Here is a 19,140-nt window from a genome sequence, read left to right as displayed (position 1 = left end):
CTTGCCATATGCCACGCCCTGTACCCTCACAACACCTCTATGGAATAGGTTCCATTCCTCATCCCCATCTTTGAGATGAAGAAACAGAGGTTTCAAGAGGTTCATGAATTTCCTAAGATGACCCAGATATGGAATGGTGGGACTGTGAGTCAAGTCCACGTCCTTCTCTACCCACTTTTATTTGGACCTTCCATGCCCACCTCCTGCAAGGAAGCTCTCCAGACCCCACAGTCCCTATGGGCTCTCCCAGTCCTCTCAGTTGCAAAGATCAGCCTGCCTGTCCTCCTGCTGGCCATCAGCCAAGACGGTCCTCCACTGTTGGCCCAAGTTCCATGTGTCCGTCCTGTGTTTCACCAGACCATGAGTCTCTGAGGGTTCAGGGTATCCCTTCCTTGCCACTTCCTTGTTGCTGGACCTCAGCCTCTGGCCCAGTGCTCGGCCCAAGTCTGTTTGCAGAGTGACTTTTTTTCTGGGGGGGGTGGGGGGAGTCTCATTCTATCCCCCAGGCTGAAGTGCAGTGGCGCCATCTCGGCTCACTGCAACCTCCGCCCCCTGGGCTCAAACGATTCCTGTCTCAGCCTCCCAAGTAGCTGGGACTACAGGCATGTGCCACCACGCCCGGCTAATTTTTGTATTTTTAGTAGAGACAAGGTTTCAGCATGTTGGCCGGACTGGTCTCAAACCTTTGACTTCAGGTGATCTGCCTGCCTTAGCCTCCCAAAGTGCTAGGATTACAGGCATGAGCCACTGCGCCCTATCCATGGGTGACTTATTGACAGAGGGACAATGCTTTGAGAGGACACATTGGAGCAGGCAGCTCTCCACAGAGCAGCCTCCAGCCTGGGAACCCGACATGCCTGCATCTCTTGGGCAGCCTCTGAGGTTGCCCCATTCCCACCTCAAGAACAGACCCAGCATGTTGTCACTTCCCCACCTCAGGTCCTAACCCAGTTCCAGGCTCATCAGTACACGGGGCAGGAAGGTCAGACACCCAAAAAACACAATCCAGCTCCTCTGCCTAAGCCTCCTCCTGAGACTCCTTGCTGTGCCTCCTCTCTCTCCTTCCCTTCCACCATATTGCTTCTAGAATCACCCCTCTGTTCTCAAGCCCTGCCATTCTAGCCCCAAGCTTACAAACCCCACTTCGGCAACATAAAATGTTCCGTTGGCCAAGGGTGTTGTCTTTGAAAATCAGTTTCTCACTCCTTCATTCATTAACTCACAGAAGACCATATCATTCTTCTTTTCCAATGTGTGGACACAAGTGCCAGCTTCATCTGCGTAGTCACAAGTGCCATCTTGGAACAGAAGAGACAGGGCTGGATTTTAGCCTCTCTGCTGCTTTTTTTTTTTTTTTTTTTTTAGGTGGAGTCTCGCTCTGTTGCCCAGGCTGGAGTGCAGTGGTGTGATCTTGGCTCACTGCAACCTCTACCTCGTGGATTCGAGCAATTCTCCTGTCTCAGCCTCCTGAGCAGCTGGGACTACAGGCATGCGCCACCATGCCCAGCTAATTTTTGCATTTTTAGTAGAGACAGGGTTTCACCATGTTGGCCAGGATGGTCTCGATCACCTGACCTCGTGATCCGCCACCATGCCCGGCCCACTGCTGCCCTTTTTTAGGTCCTCTGTGCAAGGCATATACCTTAAAATGATTTACAATGGCCCTGACAGCCCTTAACCCCACCCAAACTGCTCATCAGCACCTTTGCCCAAACAGATGTCCCAAGAATGGGAGGTGTATGTTCTCCTGATCAGAAAAGTTGGACTTTCTCCTAATCTTAACCATGAATCTTTACACAATTCCCAGTTCTGACAGTCCTGAGGTTGACAAAGACCAGGAAGTTAAGTAATGGTGACTGAAGCTCCCTCAGCCTGCGGTGTAGAAATAAATGCGCCTGTACCCAGCCCCACCCTGCCATGTCTCAATACAACCAGAGTGGTGCCCCGCGTGCATCCTGTCTGCAGCCCCAGTTTTTAAATCCTGCAATATTGAGAACCTTTGAAATTTAATAAAAGGCTAAACGGGCACATCCAGCTGCAAAAAACAAGATTGACAAGATCAAATTTTGTGTCACCTGTGAAAAACCCTGGCCAGTTGTGGTTTGCTGTACCAGCGCTGGGAGGCACACTTGGGACTGATACACTCTTGTTGAATTTCTCGAAGAAGGCGTATCAGTGTTGCAGTTCCAAGCATGTCAGGCATCCAGAGCGGCAGTGAGGGGTAGCTTCTAGTACTCAATTGTTTGCTCAATGTAGAATGCTTTGGTGGTAAAAGGACGTCATTTAATTTCATGTTGCAGTTAGGAAAGCCAAAAATCAGGGTGGTGGCCTGCCCAGAATCACACAATGAGTCAGGGCTGAGCTGAAGCCACAGCCTGGGTGACCACTTCTCTGTATTCACCCTGTCATTCATTCACGCATACAATGGCTTACTGAGCACCCACTATGCTGCAAGCACTGTGCTAGGTGCCGGGGACACAGATGATGATACAGACAAAGTCCCTGCCATTGTGGCATTTGAGACAGGAAATGCACAAGTATACAAATAAGCAAAACAAGGACAGATCCCGACAGAGGGGTCAGGTGAAGGCCGCAGGGAGAAGCGACAATGAAGCTGCCGCTTCATGAGATGAGATGAGACGAGACGAGACGAGACGAGACGAGAAAGCCAGAGATGGAAAAACCAAGCGGAGGGTATTTCCAGCTGAAGGAACTGTGAGGACAAATGCACGTCTGAGCAGCAGTGAGCAGTCTGGGTCGGCTGGTGTGTGGTAAGTGACACTGGGAGTGGACCGAGTGACAAGCGGGAAGGCAGACAAGAGGCAGATCATGGAAGCCTCAGCAGAGAGTTCGAATTTACTCTGAATGCAGTGGGAGGCCACTGAAGGGTCCAAGCGAGATGGAGAGGTGCTCTGATTTTGAATTCTAGGAGAGGCATCAGGTTCTGAGACACTACTAGCATTTCCCCTTTCTCACTGCTGGTGCCTCGTGGTGACCCTCCTCGCCATCTGGCTTCAGCACTGCAACGGAGGATGCCCACTCCTGTGTCCCCCGCATGACGATGGGACCTTGCCTGCCTGTTATGAACTGAATATGTGCCCTCCAAGTTCATATAGTTCATATATCAAAATCCTAACGAAAAAGGTGAGGCCTTTAAGAAATAATTAGGCCATGAGGGTAGAGATCCCTGAGCACTCTCTAGCCCTCCTTCTGCCATGTGAGAATAGAACAAGAAGGCAACCATCTGCAAACCAGGAATCAAGCCCTCTCCAGACACTGAATCTGTTAACATGTTGATCTCGGCCTTCCCAGCCTCCAAAGCTGTAAGAAAGAGATGTCTGTTGTGTAGGCCACCCAGTCTGCGGTGTGTTGCTACAGCAGCCCAAGCTAAGACACTACCCATGTCTTCTGCCTCCACCACAGAGACCTCTGGCTGCAGAGAAAAAGCAACATCCAACAGGTGGCCATGCGTGGCATCTTCCGGTCACTCTGGTTCAGCCGGGTCCTACCTATGTGGGCCAGGCCCCTCTCCATCAGGGGGTTTCCAAGAAACGTCTCCTTTCCCCATAAGAGGAAGCAGCAGCAACCACACATTTTCCCCCTGTGGTTGCCTTTTGCAGCGTGAGAGGCCTACAGGGCCGCAGAGAAGGGCTTAGATTCCACTCTGGTGTCTCGCAGATTCCAGGCCTGGGCAGTGAGTAGGCGAGAAAACTGGAACGTTACGGGGCACAACCCAGGGAGGAGAGGGCGCAGGGCATTCCAGCCTCACTAGACACAGGGAGCCACACCACCAGGCCCTCGGCTGGGCAGGGGGAGGCGGAGATGACTGAGGTATGGCCCCTGCACTTACGGGGTGCCCCAGCTAGCAGGCCAGAGGCACAGCATTCATGGCACTCCTCATGAGCTCCGCCCAGAGACAGACCTTTGCAGATGTGGAGGTTCTTAATGACAGTGATGGCACTGCAGAGAGGTGGGATTGCAGGGCATGTCAATAAGCAAGGTCAATAGGTAAACAGGGACATTATAGAGCCTCCAATGAAAAAGACAAGCGATAACGGTTTTAGAATAATAAGAACTGCCAGCACTTGTACAGCACAGAACAGTGTTGTTCTAAGTGTTTGGCTCATCTGAACTCCTCTTGAGGTTCACAAGCCTATGAGGTCGTTGCAGAAGCAAATACAGGAGAAATCTCCATGCCCTCCAAGGATGACACTGGCTCAAGGCAGAATGCTTTGGTACTAGGAGGGCTTCATTAAATTTCATGTTGCAATTAGGAAAGTCGAAATTCAACCATATCAAAGGACTAATATGGTTCTTTAAAGTTGGCAACTTCTATTCATCACAAAACTCCATTAAGAGAGTACAAAATACAAACTGCAGGATGGAAAAAGATATTGAGAAGCACATAAACCCAAATGAATACATAAAGAACACCTACAAACCATTAAAAATAATCCAGTCAATAATGAGCAATGGCCTTGAACAGACACTTCACTGGAGAAGGTATAAGGATGGCAAATAAGCCCATGAAAAGATACTCAACATCATTAGTCCTTAGGGAAATGCAACTTAAAACCATGATGAGAGACCACTGCACATTAATGCGGTGGTACACTGAAAAACACTGACCAGGCCAGGCACAGTGGCTCACATTGGTAATCTCAGTGCTTTGGGAGCCCAAGGCAGAAGGATTGCTTGAGGTCAGGAGTTCAAGACCAGCCTGGGCAACGTAGTGGCCATCATGGTCTATCTCTACAAAAAAAAAAAAAAAAAAAAAATTTATTAGCCAAGCATGGTGACATACCTGTAGTCTTAGCTACTCAGGAGGCCGAGGTGGGAGGATCATTTGAGCCCAGGAGTTCTAGGTTGCAGTTAGTTATGATGGTACCACTGCACTCCAGCCTGGGTGATAGAGTAAGACCCCGTCTCTAAGATAATAAGAATAATGACCATATCAAGTGTAGGTGAGAAGGTGGAGCACCCAGAATTCTCATACACTGTTGGTGAGAATACAAAATGGCATAGTCACTCTGGAAAATATTTGGCGTAATCTAGCACAGTTGAAGCTATCCATACTCTGAGACCCAGCAATTTCACCTCAGATAAGTACATGGACTTGGAGAAATGTGTAAGAATATCATCAGGGGCATTGATCATGATGGCCGTCCTAGGGACACCCCAAGTGTGCATCAAAAGACAGTAACAACAAAAAAAGATAAATGGCAATGTATTTAAATAATGTAGCAACAGAAAACCAAACACCGCATGTTCTCACTCAGAAGTGGGAGTTGAACAATGAGAACACATGGACACAGGGAGGGGAACATCACACACTGGGGCCTGTCGGGGGATGGGGACCAAGGGGAAGGAGAGCATTAGGACAAATACCTAATGCATGCAGGGCTTAAAACCTAGATGACGGATTGATGGGTGCAGCAAACCACCATGGCACATGTATACCTATGTAACAAACCTGCACGTTCTACACTCATATCCCAGAACTTAAAGTAAAATAAATAATAATAATAATGTAGCAACACAACAATGGAAATGAAAAAACTAGCTACCCAGAAATGCATCAGTGAATCTTAAACACATAAATGTTGCATGAAAGAAGCAAGGCACTGGAGAATACACACAGTATGCTTGGCTCAATTTATATAAGATTCACAAATGAGTAAAATGAAACTGAATTGTTTGAGGATCTCATAGGTGGTAAATTTCTAAGGAAAAGCAAAGTAGTAACCCCCATCTGAATCAAGACTGTGACTACTTCTCATGGAGGGGAAGGGAATCGTGGCTCAGAAAAAAACATGTGGTAAACTTCTGGGAGAGCCAGCAAAGTTCTTTTTTTTTTTTTTTTTTTTTTTTTGTCTGATTTCCTCTCTTGCTGTCAAGGCCACAAAGATGGGTGGCCATGAATCACACCACTGCCCTGGGGTTTCGCTTCCCTGGTACTTTCTGTTGGTGGTGATGGATACAGCTTTGCTCAGAGAAAAGGCGCCAGATGGAACTGTAATTCCACACCACTGCTCTTCTATGTCAGTCACTGGCTCTGTGTCCCACCAGCTCTGTGACCCAAGCCTCGGTTTTCCCATCTGTTCAAGGGGCATGACGGTCCCCATCATGCTTAGCTCATAGAGTAGAATAATGAACGTGAAAGGGCTCTGAGAGCTAATGCCTGAATGCCAGAGATCAACGGGGATTTGAAGGACAGCCAGACCGCTGCAAGGCTGCAGGGAGAGTGAGGCTGAGTTAGACCCCACAGGGCTGGCCCTGCACTGCCTTGCCGTTCCCTGCGCTACCCGGAAGAAGAGGTGGCAGGCTGTCAGTTGAGTTCAATATACCATGTTTCACCAGCCAATAGGCTGGGGCGATCAGGAGCAGGTCACACAGCCTGTTTCCTGTTTTCAAACGGGGAACTTAGAAAGTGTCAGTCCCTCGGCTGGTCGCCGGAGCTGAGAACCAAGAGCTCGAAGGGGCCATGTGACACTCCTCCCGGACCCCTGGACACGCACAGCCCCAGAGACTGGAGGTCAGTATTTGATCCCAAACTCAGCTGTCCTCTGCCTGCTGTGGCCTGAGTCCCCTCCTCCTGGGACCCTGCCTGGCACCTGTTGGGGGCAGGGTAGGAGGGGAAAGGGTTAGTGACAGCCACTGTGTCTGGAGCTCTCCTTAGCGCACTGAGGCAGAGGAAGGGACAGCTCCTGGACCCTCCATCACCTCCATTCCTTTTGAGATGCTAGGCGCTTGTACAACCCATCTTGGGCCTGGAGAATAAGTCATCACACCCGTGTTTCTCAAAAAAAAAAAACGGTGTCAGGGAATCCCTGCATCAGCATAGCTTTAGGGGACTCGTGGAAAATACAGAATCCAGGTCTGTTCAATGACACTTTCCTGTGTTAGGAGCCAGGAAACCTGCTTTTGAACAAGCCCCTGGGATCCCACCCCCACCCCACCAGGGGATTCTTACGCACATTGGGTTGGGAGCCCCTGGCTTTGGCAAGGCTTCTCAGGTGAGCGTCCAGTTGTTGGAGGGTACCCACCCTTTCCCCAACAGAGGCAGCCACACATCCAACGTCCGGGGATCTCCTGTCTCCCAGAGTGGGCCAGGAGCTTTATTTCACCCCCTAGAGGCTCGTCCCCCATGAAAAGTCCTCTGCAGGCCTTCAGAAAGATGGTGTGGCCTCTGTGTGCCCAGCAGAAGAAGGACTGGACTTGGCAGTCAGCTTTTGGAGAGGGGGGTGGTCAGGACACCTGGGGACAGGAGGAGGAGAATGACTGTCTATGCACACAGAGCGGGAAGGTAGAGGGGACTGGGAAGCTGCTCTGTTCCCTGGGCCAACTACAGGCCTCCAGGCCAACAGCACCAACATTTATAGTATTTTGTTATAAAGTCAAGAAATCTTTGCTACAGAGAGTGAGGAGAGGGGAGGAAAGGGCCATGGAATCGTCTATGTGGCTGTCCCCAGAGAGCTTTTAGAGCGACGGGATTGCTTTCCCATTTCACAGATGAGGACACTGAGGCCTGGAGAGGGATAGGAAGCTACCCAAGACCCCACGGATACACCAGTGCACAACTCTTTCCTTCCCCTTCCTCTTTAAATGGGTGATTCCCAATGAAACCTGTAAGAGACAACTATAAGGGAGCTGACTGTGGCTGCTGAATTTGATTTTTATTCTGAGGCCTGGTTTCATAATCAGCTTTCTCAGTCTTTTCTGGAGTGTCAAGCTGAGGCATCATTTCTAGGGTCTTACAGGGTCTCTGGGCCAATAGTGCCCTGCTTCTCATCTGGAGCCAGCTGCCTGGTCATGCAAACAGGTCTGCAAAGGTTGGGGCCCCTGAGGCCAAGGGCACTCACCATCACCCATTTTACAGAAGTGCTGAGCATAAGAGTGCCCTGGGCCCCCAAGAATCCCAGCCACCAAGAATCACATAGACCACCCGCTGTCTCACTTAGACACCTACCAGAATGTAGGAAACCCATCCCTAGTCATCCATCATCTTATCAACAGGATGAGGCTTGTAGCCACACTTTTCAGGTGGGGAAACAGAAGCCTAGAGATATTAAAGCACTTGCTTAAGGACACACAGTTGGTCAGGATGGAAGGCAATGTCTCCTGACTCCCTGACAGGGACAAGAGACAAGCGAGAGGTGCCCGTGACAGCATGCTCAAGAATGTGCAGCCCTGGGCCAGCCAGGCCCCTGTTCTGTGTCTCTGTTTGCCCATCTGTAAAAGGTGAGGTTGGATCAAGGGTCCCTAAGGGCCTCCCACTGGACGGCTATGCAGAGCCACATGGAGAAGGCCCCAGGGTTCCTTTCACCCTACACAGCAAGCACTTCCCCATGAAGTGCAGACTCTGGGCCCCAGCTGACCTTCCCTCTCCCAGGCCAGGAGCTCTCATCCCTGGAGCAAGGGACAGGCACTGGCTGTGCTCAGGGACATGCATGACCTCCACCCCCATCTGTGCTCAGGGGGTGCCAGGGAGGCATTGGCTCTATCTTTCTCTAGGCCGTAGTCAGCTCAGGGGTTCAGATCAAGGGCACAGAATCCAACAGACCAGAGTTCAAGTCCCAGCTCTACCTCTGTGTTCCACCAGCAGCTTCCTCAGGTCCTAGTAGAAAAAGGTGAGGTCACTTGCACCTTCCTTGTCTTGAATTTCCATGCCTAACCAGTATACCACCTACTCGCTCCAGCCTAGCTTTAATTGTCCCTTTTTCTAAGTTGTCTCAAACATTTGTAATTCTATTCCAATCCACCTTAATTTAGTCATTTAATTCGCAAATACTTCTGGAAACATCTAGCACTTACCAGACACCAAGAGCGGGGGTACTACACAGTCTCCGGAATGGACAGGGCCCTGAACTGAGGCTTCAGAGTCTGCCTGACTGAATCCTCACCCCAGCCTTGCGAACGTGGGTTCTGTTATTATCCCCAATTTATGCGAAACAGAAGCACAGAGAAGTTGAGTCACTTGCCAGCTACCAGGTCATCCCATCCACTTATCCAGGTCACAGACGGAGTTATTATGTAAACCGGATCCCAGCTGCCTGTTCTCCCTCCCTGAGTAACGTGGAGAGAATTCTGAAGTCAGCCCAGCCTGGGTCTGTATCCTGCCCACCACTCACCAGCTCTTTACCTTCGGCAACGCTAAGTCTCAGTTCCCTTATCATAAAAGGGAGCAGCAAACAGTCCTGAGTGCAGACAGTGGTCAGGTTAGCGTGAGAGTGTGTGTTGGGTGTCAAGCGCACTGCCAGCACGTCACAAGCACTGGAGACAAACTCAGCTTTGCTTGTTGCGCACACTCACCAGCTGCATGACTTTGGGCTAGACCTCAGTTTTCTCATCTGTTATGTGGTGGTAATGATAGACTTTTGTGAGCATTAAACTAGATTAGGGGCTGTGAAGAACCTAGGTGGGTATGAAGTGGGTATAAGCTATCAGTTAATTTTGCTGATAGATAGATAATTGATTGATTGATCGATAGAAGATTCATACCAGTATCTACCTGCTCTGAACACTGAGCTTTCTTTTTTTCTTTTTGAGATGGTCTTGTTCTGTCATCCAGACTGGAGTGCAGTGGCGTCATCGTAGCTCACTGCAGCCCCAGTCTCTTGGGTTTAAGGGATCCTCCTGTCTCAGCCTCCCAAGTAGCTGGGGCCACAGGCATGCATCCTGGACAATTTTTGTTAATTTTTTCTAGAGACGGGGTCTCACTACATTGCCCAGGCTGGTCTCAAATTCCTGGGCTCAAGTGATCCTCCTAACTCAGCCTCCCAAAGTGCTGGGATTACAGGCATGAGCCACCGTGTTCAGCTTGAACACTGAGACTTCATTCGCATGTGTAACATAAAAGTGAGTGTCTGCACAAGCCAGCATCTTTCGCTCGAGTAATCACTAAAGCCAATACTTTTGCTTGAAATCATCTCATTTAAGGCCGGGCGCGGTGGCTCAAGCCTGTAATCCCAGCACTTTGGGAGGCCGAGACGGGCGGATCACGAGGTCAGGAGATCGAGACCATCCTGGCTGACACGGTGAAACCCCGTCTCTACTAAAAAATACAAAAAAAAAACTAGCCGGGCGAGGTGGCGGGCGCCTGTAGTCCCAGCTACTCGGGAGGCTGAGGCAGGAGAATGGCGTGAACCCGGGAGGCGGAGCTTGCAGTGAGCTGAGATCCGGCCACTGCACTCTAGCCTGGGCCACAGAGCAAGACTCCGTCTCAAAAAAAAAAAAAAAAAAAAGAAATCATCTCATTTAAAACTCTGAGCAATATGTAAGGATCACCTCAATTATACATGGATCATCACAATAGGTGAAGGGTCTTCTCTGCCTTGGAGTAACCTGCCCAGCAAAGGGGCAGACCCAGGTCTGGGATCTGGCAGCCGGGAGAGTGGGGAAGGTTGAGCCGTGGGGCCATTGTCATTCCCTCTGACTCCCAGGAGGGGGCATGACACAGCTCCTAGGCACCCCAGGAGACACCGGGAACCCCAACTGGAGTGGGTACTCACTGTTCTCTTGTTCCTCTGGCAGGCTTGGAGCATGGCAAGTCCAGAGCACCCTGGGAGCCCTGGCTGGAAGGGACCCATAACACAGTGCACAGCAAGGACCCAGCAGGAAGCACCAGCCGCTGGCCCTGACCTCCCACACCCAGGACCTGACAGGCATTTAGGTGGGCTTGAGGCTTGAGACTCGGTCTGGGGGAGAGGTCTGAAGGCATTCAAAGTACAAATGTGGGTCACTTTGGCGGATATAGCAAGAGGCCCGGGCAGCTCTTGTAACTTGGGTTATCCCAAAGCAGACACTGAGACACAGATTTGGTGCAAGCTGTTTATCTGGGAGATGGTCCTAGGAGTCACGGCAGGGGAATGGGAATGGCAGAAAAGGGCAAGAGGCCAGGGCAGGACATCAGTGAACAGATAGGCATGATAAGTGGCTGAGGCTCAACCCTAGCGGGGGTCTTCTGGGAGACCTTGGAATATATCTCTGGGTTGTGCTATCCTGGGGTGAGGAAGCCGGGCTGTTATCTACCAGTCCTGCCCTGCAGAGGAGAAGGGACGCTCCTGGGCCTGCTGCTATGGCCCTAGAAAGCCCTCAGGGAAGCCAGTGGCATGTTCTGGAAAAGTAGGTGCCAAGAGGGCATGGTCCAGCCTGGGGCATGGACAGCATCTGCTGTAGTGCCATCTCCTGGAACAAATCTTTTCTTACAATCCTTCAAGATGTCCTCTACTCAATACCTGCTCTGTTCCTGGCCCTATGCAGGGCACTGGGGAAACAGAAACAGGAACAAATCAAACACTGCACTAGTCCTGAGGTTTGGTAGAGAAACAGATCAGTGAAAAATAGATGTGCCATGCAAAACAAATAAATAAAATGAAAAAGTATAGGAACAAGGTGGGAGGCTCTTACTCTAATGCCAAGGGGCATGTGCAGTGATGTGGGGGCTTGGTCTTGAAGGGTAGACTGGAAAAGGGCTGGGAACCATGCCCTTTGCGATAAAATGCACAATTATTTGCGCTTCTCAAGAAGCTCAGAGGGGCGCAGGGCTCAAGTGGGGTTTAAGAAACACTGTGTTCGTTTTCCAGGCATGGAAATAGAGGGTTGGATGCCAGGCAGAGGAGTGCACGTCCAAGAAGAGCCTAGCATGTGAGCAGTTAGATGAGAAGGTTAGGAAGGGCCAGCCCGCTGACGCTGGAACATAACATCCTTATTGCTGCCTCCCCTGCCCACTGATGTGTGCTCAAGGAGTCCTGGCGACAGTCACAAAGTCAGGGCTGCAGGGAGCACAGAAACACACAAGTCAGTCTCTGCTTGTCCAGAGCGGGGATTTCACCATGGCCAATCTGCAGACCAGAAGTGGACGATGCAAAATGCCCACACCACATTCCACAGCTAAGAAACCACTTGGGGGTGATGGGCTATTTGAGATTGTCAGTGGTAGGGTGGATTCTGCCAGGCTGGGCACAGAGGTCTGTCTGATGCCCCAATTGGGCCTATCAATGGCGGAGTGGGAGAGAGGGATATTCAGTACTCTTTAGGAGTTCTGATATCCCATCTCAGATAGACCCAGCCATCTCCCCAAGCCATGCCTCAAAAGTGCACTGAGAGGGTGCAGATCCTTAAGGGTGTTGTCCTTCCAGACATGCATAGTGGCCTGAGCTCCAACTCCAGCATGACCACGCGGGAGCTCCAGCAGTACTGGCAGAACGAGAAATGCCGCTGGAAGCACGTCAAACTGCTCTTTGAGATCGCCTCAGCTCGCATCGAGGAGAGAAAAGTCTCTAAGTTTGTGGTAAGCAGAGATCGGGAAATGGTGGAGCCTCTCTCACTCTGCTTCCTTCCCGGCCCTGAATAAGTCTTGTGGGGCCTCAGGTTTCCCAACTATGAAATGGGTCAGCACACTTCAGGCTCAGCACCTGCTAGGGTCTGTGAGGATTCGAACCATGGAAGTCATGCTTCTTGGTCCCAAGAAGGAAATAGCCCAGTTTAATCCCATCTTATCGGGTGTCGGTCACCTGTGTCCTTTCTTCACCAATTTTGCCATATCCCTGTATCCATTATAATTATTACTACTTATTTTTTCTTTAAATTGGATCACTTTTTAAAAACACAAAGTACATTTATTTCAAAGAGAAATACCTTAAATGGAAAACCAGTATCACATGGCACAAAGAAAAAGTAACATACTAGAAAAGTCGAAACAAGGAAAATCAATACAAGGAAAGCTATGCGCTGTTATTAAATTCTAGCTGGGTACTGTGGCTTCAGGAAAGCCCTGCGCCTGGGGGCTGCTCTCCCTGTTAGACTGGAATTTTAGCTTGTGTTAAGGAGATGTTAAAGACTGCCTAAGAGCCACACTTCATCCTTCTCCTTCACTTATCTGGGACCAGGATAAATAACGAAGCTGCCATTGAATGCCAATGGCATGCTGGGCACAGCTCCATGTGGTTTCAGTACATTAACTCATTTAATCCTCACCGGGTGAGGTAGGCACTATGCCTCTCCTTGTTTTATGAATGAGAAAAGTGAGACTCGGAGAGGTTAAATTACTCATCTAAAACAACACAGCTAGACCATGGTGGGACTGTAATTATAACCCATGCAATCTGGCTCTGGAGTCAGATGCATGGGTTATAATTGCCCTTAATATATAATTGCCTGTAATCAGGATTCTCTTGAAAAAGAATTGAAAAGGGATGATTTTCTTACCATATAACGGCATCACCAGTGTACCTAAATGATGTTATATTGTACCTAAAACTAACTCCCAAATGTGAAACATTTGGAAAACACAGCATCTCAGTTCAGAAAAAGGAGGCCCAGTTTTAGCAAGTAAAGCCAAGAGCGACCCCAGCAGCCTGCAGGGCAGGACCCTCTGCCCTTTTCCTTCCCAGATGTCCCCACCTTGCTGTGTTGTTGTTCCAGGGTTGACTCAGCTGATGTCAATAGTAATTTAAAACACAGTGGCTCAGGCCTGTAATCCCAGCACTTTGGGAAGCCCAGGTAGGAGGATCGCTTGAGCCCAGGAGTTCAAGACCAGCCTGGGCAACACAGCCAGACCCCATCTCTAAAAAAAAAAAAAAAAAAAAAATCAGCCGGGTAGTGGGTGTGCCTGTAGTCCCAGCTAGCTACTCAGGAGGCTGAGGTGAGCGGGTCACTTGAGCCCAGAAGCTCAAGGTTGCAGTGAGGTATGATCGCATCACTGTACTCCAGCCTGGGTAACAGTGCGAGACCCTGTCTCTAAAATTTAATTAATTAGTTAATTAATAAACAGAATTGCATATAAGGATCGCCCGTTTTCAGGGCATGCTTTACACCGGCCTGGTTAACTTTACTCTCGGGGTACTGCGTCCACCGCAGCCCCCGCCAGGAGGTGGCCACGGCTCTCTCTGGTTGCGCCCTAGGTGTACCAAATCATCGTCATCCAGACTGGGAGCTTTGACAACAACAAGGCCGTCTTAGAACGGCGCTATTCCGACTTCGCAAAGCTCCAGAAAGCGCTGCTGAAGACGTTCAGGGAGGAGATCGAAGACGTGGAGTTCCCCAGGAAGCACCTGACGGGGAACTTCGCGGAGGAGATGATCTGCGAGCGTCGACGCGCCCTGCAGGAGTACCTGGGCCTGCTCTACGCCATCCGCTGCGTGCGCCGTTCCCGGGAGTTCCTGGACTTCCTCACGCGGCAGGAGCTGCGCGAGGCGTTCGGCTGCCTGCGGGCCGGCCAGTACCCGCGCGCCCTGGAGCTGCTGCTGCGCGTGCTGCCGCTGCAGGAGAAGCTCACCGCCCACTGCCCCGCGGCCGCCGTCCCGGCCCTGTGCGCCGTGCTGCTGTGCCACCGCGACCTCGACCGCCCGGCCGAGGCCTTCGCGGCAGGAGAGAGGGCCCTGCAGCGCCTGCAGGCCAGGGAGGGCCATCGCTACTACGCGCCTCTGCTGGACGCCATGGTCCGCCTGGCCTACACGCTGGGCAAGGACTTCGTGTCTCTGCAGGAGAGGCTGGAGGAGAGCCAGCTCCGGAGGCCCACGCCCCGCGGCATCACCCTGAAGGAGCTCACCGTACGAGAATACCTGCACTGAGCCGGCCTAAGACCCCGCAGGGACGCTGGAGATTTGGGGTCACCATGGCTCATGGTGGGCTGTGTGGGGTTCTTCTTCTTCTTTTTTCCTTTTTCCTTTTCTTTTTTGTTATTTGAGACAGTCTTGCTCTGTCACCCAGTCTGAAGTACAGTGGCTCAATTATGTCTCACTGCAGCCTCAAACTCCTGGGCACAAGCAATCCTCCCACCTCAGCCTCCCAAGTAGCTGGGAAACAGGTGCACGCCACCACACCAGGCTAATTTTTAATTTTTATTTTTATTTTTTTTTGTAGAGACAGGGTCTCTCTGTTGCCCAGGCTGCTCTCAAACTTCTGACCTTAAATGATCTTCCTGCCTCAGCTTCCCAAAACACTGGGGTTATAAGTGTGAGCCACCACCCCTGGCCTGGGGTTCATTGTTAATGGGAAAAGCCATTGGGGGCTCTAACTCACTGGGTGACTTTGAACAAGCCCATCCTCTGGTCCTCAATTTCCCCATCTGTATCAGACAGAGGTGTTCCTGGGACCCCTTGGAAGCCTCTGCTTGTGTGCCACGTCCCCTTGATGCCAGGGCCACTTCATCTCCAAAACACAAACCCAACTGCCAAAAACATCCAGACCAGTGTCTTCATGGGAAGCTGGAAGAGAAGTTTACCTCGCACATTCTAGACAAAGCTTAGTCCATTTCCTTGAAGACAGTTCTCTCCAGCTGCTCCAAGGCTTTTCTCTCTGTTCCTTCCACCTCAGAATTGCTTTAAAATATTCCCATCCATTATCCTAATACTATCCTAGTATTCTAGCCCTTCCCCCTTACCATGTAGACCTGATGAAGCAAAACAAATCTCACCTACTGCCCTCAAGAACAGCCTCTACACACACACACACGGTGGGAGTTGTATGCCATCCTTTTGAAGGGTGGGAGGACCCTGGGCCAGAAAGCAATAATGGCATAAGATTCTGTGATACAAGGCATTTTTGGCAAGGGAAGTTGCCAACAATTTTTCTGGCTGGGATGGCATAGCACACTGTCTAGGGGTGGATCTTCATTCATAAGGCAGCTGTTTCCTGAATGGCTTCCCTGGGTTATGTAGAAACAGCTCTGGGGGGAGTTGATACAACATACTTAATGGGGCTTCTGTGTAGAAGAGACTGAATCCTCAACACTGCCCCTTTTGAGGATCTGTGATCCTGGAACCTCTCTGATGGACTGGGATACCCTTGACTGAGGTCTGCTGTCTGGAAAGGACACCACAGGCCCAGAATGAAGGGGCATCTGGACCAATGACCTAGATTCAACACAGGGCTTGGAGCTGGTAGTACAGTCTGGTTTTGGCCCAATGTATGTTGGAGGCTGGAAGCCCCTGAAGACCTAAACTGCCTGGATGAGCTCATTAGGGTGCATTAAAGAGTCTGTAATTTGGGAACCTGATTGTGCAGCACCACTTAAGGGGAGGGACTTGGCCCAGCAAGTGATCACTCTAGAATTGGACAAGTATACACTAGACTGCACCAGAATCTGTTCAACAGCGACACCTTGTGGTAACAACTGTAGACGCCCCATCAGGCTTGATGGGAGACTAGAAACAGACTTTCTTGTGTTTGGACAGATATCCCTCAAATCTCCCAATCTACTCTAGGGAAAAGACACTTCAAGTGAGAGATATTGGACTTCTTGAAAATCTAGGCCTATGGAAAATTAAAGTGTTAAATGGAAAAATTAAAGAGCTACGAGTCTATTTGTAATGACAGAACAGATTATATTGATTTTGTCAGTTATTTCTTCAAATCTAAAATGCTGTCAACTCTAAGATGCACCAAATGTTTACTAAGAAAGAAAAAATACCCGACATGGACAGTTTAATGCGGTATTCCAGCAAAAAAACACCTGGAAAACCAAAGAGTTACACCCCTGATATAAGGATTAATACCAAATAAACCTGTTGTACAGGAGGGGACATTAAGAAAATTCACACAAATCAAACTTGGCACTGGGTGGAGTACAGGGAACTTCCTCTAAGAGTCTGAACTGCAAGCTGGCACTCACCCATGTTTTAGGGCTGAATACACGCAGCGTGGTCCAAAATCCCTCAAGCACAGAAATCATGTTAAAGTGGTCTCAGATGGAGGTGTTCCAGAGGCCTCAAGACCTGGAGATCTTCAGGTCTTCCCTGGGACTGAAGGATGTCAGCATCAAGCCAGGCCTATAAGGAGTGTAGGATCCCATTGAGTTCAGAGGTGCTGAAACGTGAAAAAAAAGAGTGCATCTCAAAATCACAGATAGATGATATGTGTGTGTGGGGTGTGTGTGTGTGCTGTGCACAGAGAGAGAAAATACTTATATGGGAGTAAAGGAGCCTATAGAATCACATGGGGGGCTCCCCATCAGTACCTCTGAAGAGGGGTTGGCTTCCCACACAGTGCACAGGAAATGGATTTATTCAGGCTTCCCAAAAAGGGACTGGCCACACAGGGCAGCTTCAGGACCATCACCTTGCCTCTTCCTGATGACACGCAATGCTGCCCCTTCCTCGTGCTTCTGGCAGCCTTGGCCTGAGGGTCCATGGGAGTTTCTTCTGGCCATAGACATTGCATCTTCATCCACTACAAGTTGTCTGATGGCCTGGGATGGCCCGCCACAGTCAGCTCCTCCTGGAATCTCCCATATGCTGCAGCAATTAGAGCCCACTCATTCCTTGGGTTCCTGGAACAAGTCCTTGAATTCCTCAGGCCCCCTCCTCCAGCAAGCTTTCCGCAGGGCCCACTGCCACCCCACCAGGGCACCCCACCTCCCCTGTTTGCCTGGGCCCTCTCCCACGCCACCTGTATTAGTCCTTGTTTCTAGGAGACTTTAGAGTGGCGGCAGCTGGGACTGAACCTTCTTCTCCTGACCCCCCAAAAGCTGGGTCCACAGGAGAGGTGAGGAGTACCTGACCTCCATACCCAGGAGGGAGCCTTGTTAGGAACACAGAATTTCAGGCCCAACCCTAGACCTGCTGAATCTGCACTTTAACAAGAGCTTCCCCTACTGCCACAGGTGGCTCTTACCTGCGTACCTCAAAGGTTGAGAAGCCCAATGGTGAACTGACTTGAAGGCACCTCGATGAAAATCATCCACGGAACTGGGCCGTCTGTGGTCCTGGGTTCATCCCCATCCTTGTCTTCTCTCCACCCGGGCCCTCTACCGTACAGGTGTCCCATCCCAGGGGACTGCAGATGGGCCCACCATGCCAGCCTCACAATCATACCTGCAAACCCACTCTGGGCATTTGGCCTGGAGCTTAAAGGCATTCATTCCAATGAAGCCCTTCTCCAGCAGCCACTCCCCGCCACTGGCTGTGACGGAGTCCTGGGGTCTCCTCTTTGAGCTGGGATTAGGCATCCTCATGAGACCCTGTCCCCTGGGATGCCGACAGGTCCATGCCAAGCCCACAGTTGAAAACAAGCTCTGCACACAGCTCAAGTCAGGGCTCCCCAGGCCTACTGTGTGACCAGGCACTGTCGGGCCATTGATAGCACTGTCAGTCCAGCTCTGCTCAGGATATGTTCCTATCCCATGTCTCAGTTGAGGAAAATGGGATCATTTGTAACATTGTAATCTGGGGGGGTTAAGTGACTTGCCCAGGGTTACACAGCTAATAGCTGGAGCATGAAATTAAGCCCAGGTTTTAATTTGACCCAAGCCCTATTTTCCTTGCTGAGCCCCACATTAAAGGATGTGGAGGAGAGGGGAAGGGGTATGTCCCTGGTCCCCTCACTGAAATGGGTCCTTGATATGGTTTGGATGTGTGGTTGTCACCTCCAAATCTCATGCTGAATGTGACTCCCAGTGTTGAAGGTGTGACCTGGTGGGAGATGTTTGGGTCATGGCGGCAGGTCCCTCATGGATGGCTGGGTGCCCTCCCCGTGGTAATGAGTGAGTTCTTGCTCTGTTAGTTTATGTGAGAGCTGGTTGTTTAGAAGAGCCTGACATCGCTCTTGCTCCCTTTCTTGCCATGTAAGTCATGAGCTCCCCCTTCCCCTTCCACCATAAGTGGAAGCTTCCTGAAGCTTCACCAGAAGCAATGTCGGTGCTATGCTTCTTGTACAACCTGCACAATCGTGAGCCAAATAACCCTCTTTTCTTTATAAGCTACTCAGCCTCAGGTATTCCTTTATAGCAATGCAAAATGGACTGACATGCCCTTAAAGGTTATTTTACTCATCTCTGTTTACAGATGGGAAAATCAAGGGCTGGAGAGGTGACCCACCCAGGGTCACATGGCGAGACAGGGACAGTACCAGGACCAGACCCGAGATGTCCACGTCAAAGTGACATGCTCTGAGAGGCAGCACACACAAAATAACCCTGCATTCAAATTCCAGGAAGCCTTTAGGGGTCACCCAGCTGGGCCTGGGGGTGCAGGGTCAGTGCTGAGTCCTGGGCAGGGCCACTGGCCTCTCTGAGCTTCCTGGCTCCAGGCTGGGAGGCACAGTGCAGGGTGGACTGTGGCCCCTCAGCCTGGCATGCCCTTAGCTCTGCTCTCTAGTGGCTGTCCCCGTAGCTCTGTTTTGGAGCAGCAAAACCAGTTC

General features: G+C 50.5%; 1 protein-coding gene across 1 annotated transcript; it reads left to right on the top strand.

The window, feature by feature from the left end:
• The first annotated feature begins 6,413 nt into the window (after positions 1 to 6,413).
• SNX20 (sorting nexin 20) lies at positions 6,414 to 14,804 on the top strand. Its single transcript, NM_001261262.1, is given in 4 exon segments — positions 6,414 to 6,535; positions 10,534 to 10,672; positions 12,141 to 12,292; positions 13,905 to 14,804. Coding segments are annotated over 3 exon segments (951 nt in total). The 5' UTR covers positions 6,414 to 6,535; positions 10,534 to 10,542; the 3' UTR covers positions 14,574 to 14,804.
• Positions 14,805 to 19,140: the final 4,336 nt, after the last annotated feature.

The sequence above is a fragment of the Macaca mulatta genome, chromosome 20, assembly GCF_049350105.2.
Source record: "Macaca mulatta isolate MMU2019108-1 chromosome 20, T2T-MMU8v2.0, whole genome shotgun sequence".
Lineage (NCBI taxonomy): Eukaryota > Metazoa > Chordata > Mammalia > Primates > Cercopithecidae > Macaca > Macaca mulatta.
Note: the sequence above shows the minus strand (reverse complement) of the source record. Positions and strands in the feature narration are given on the sequence as shown.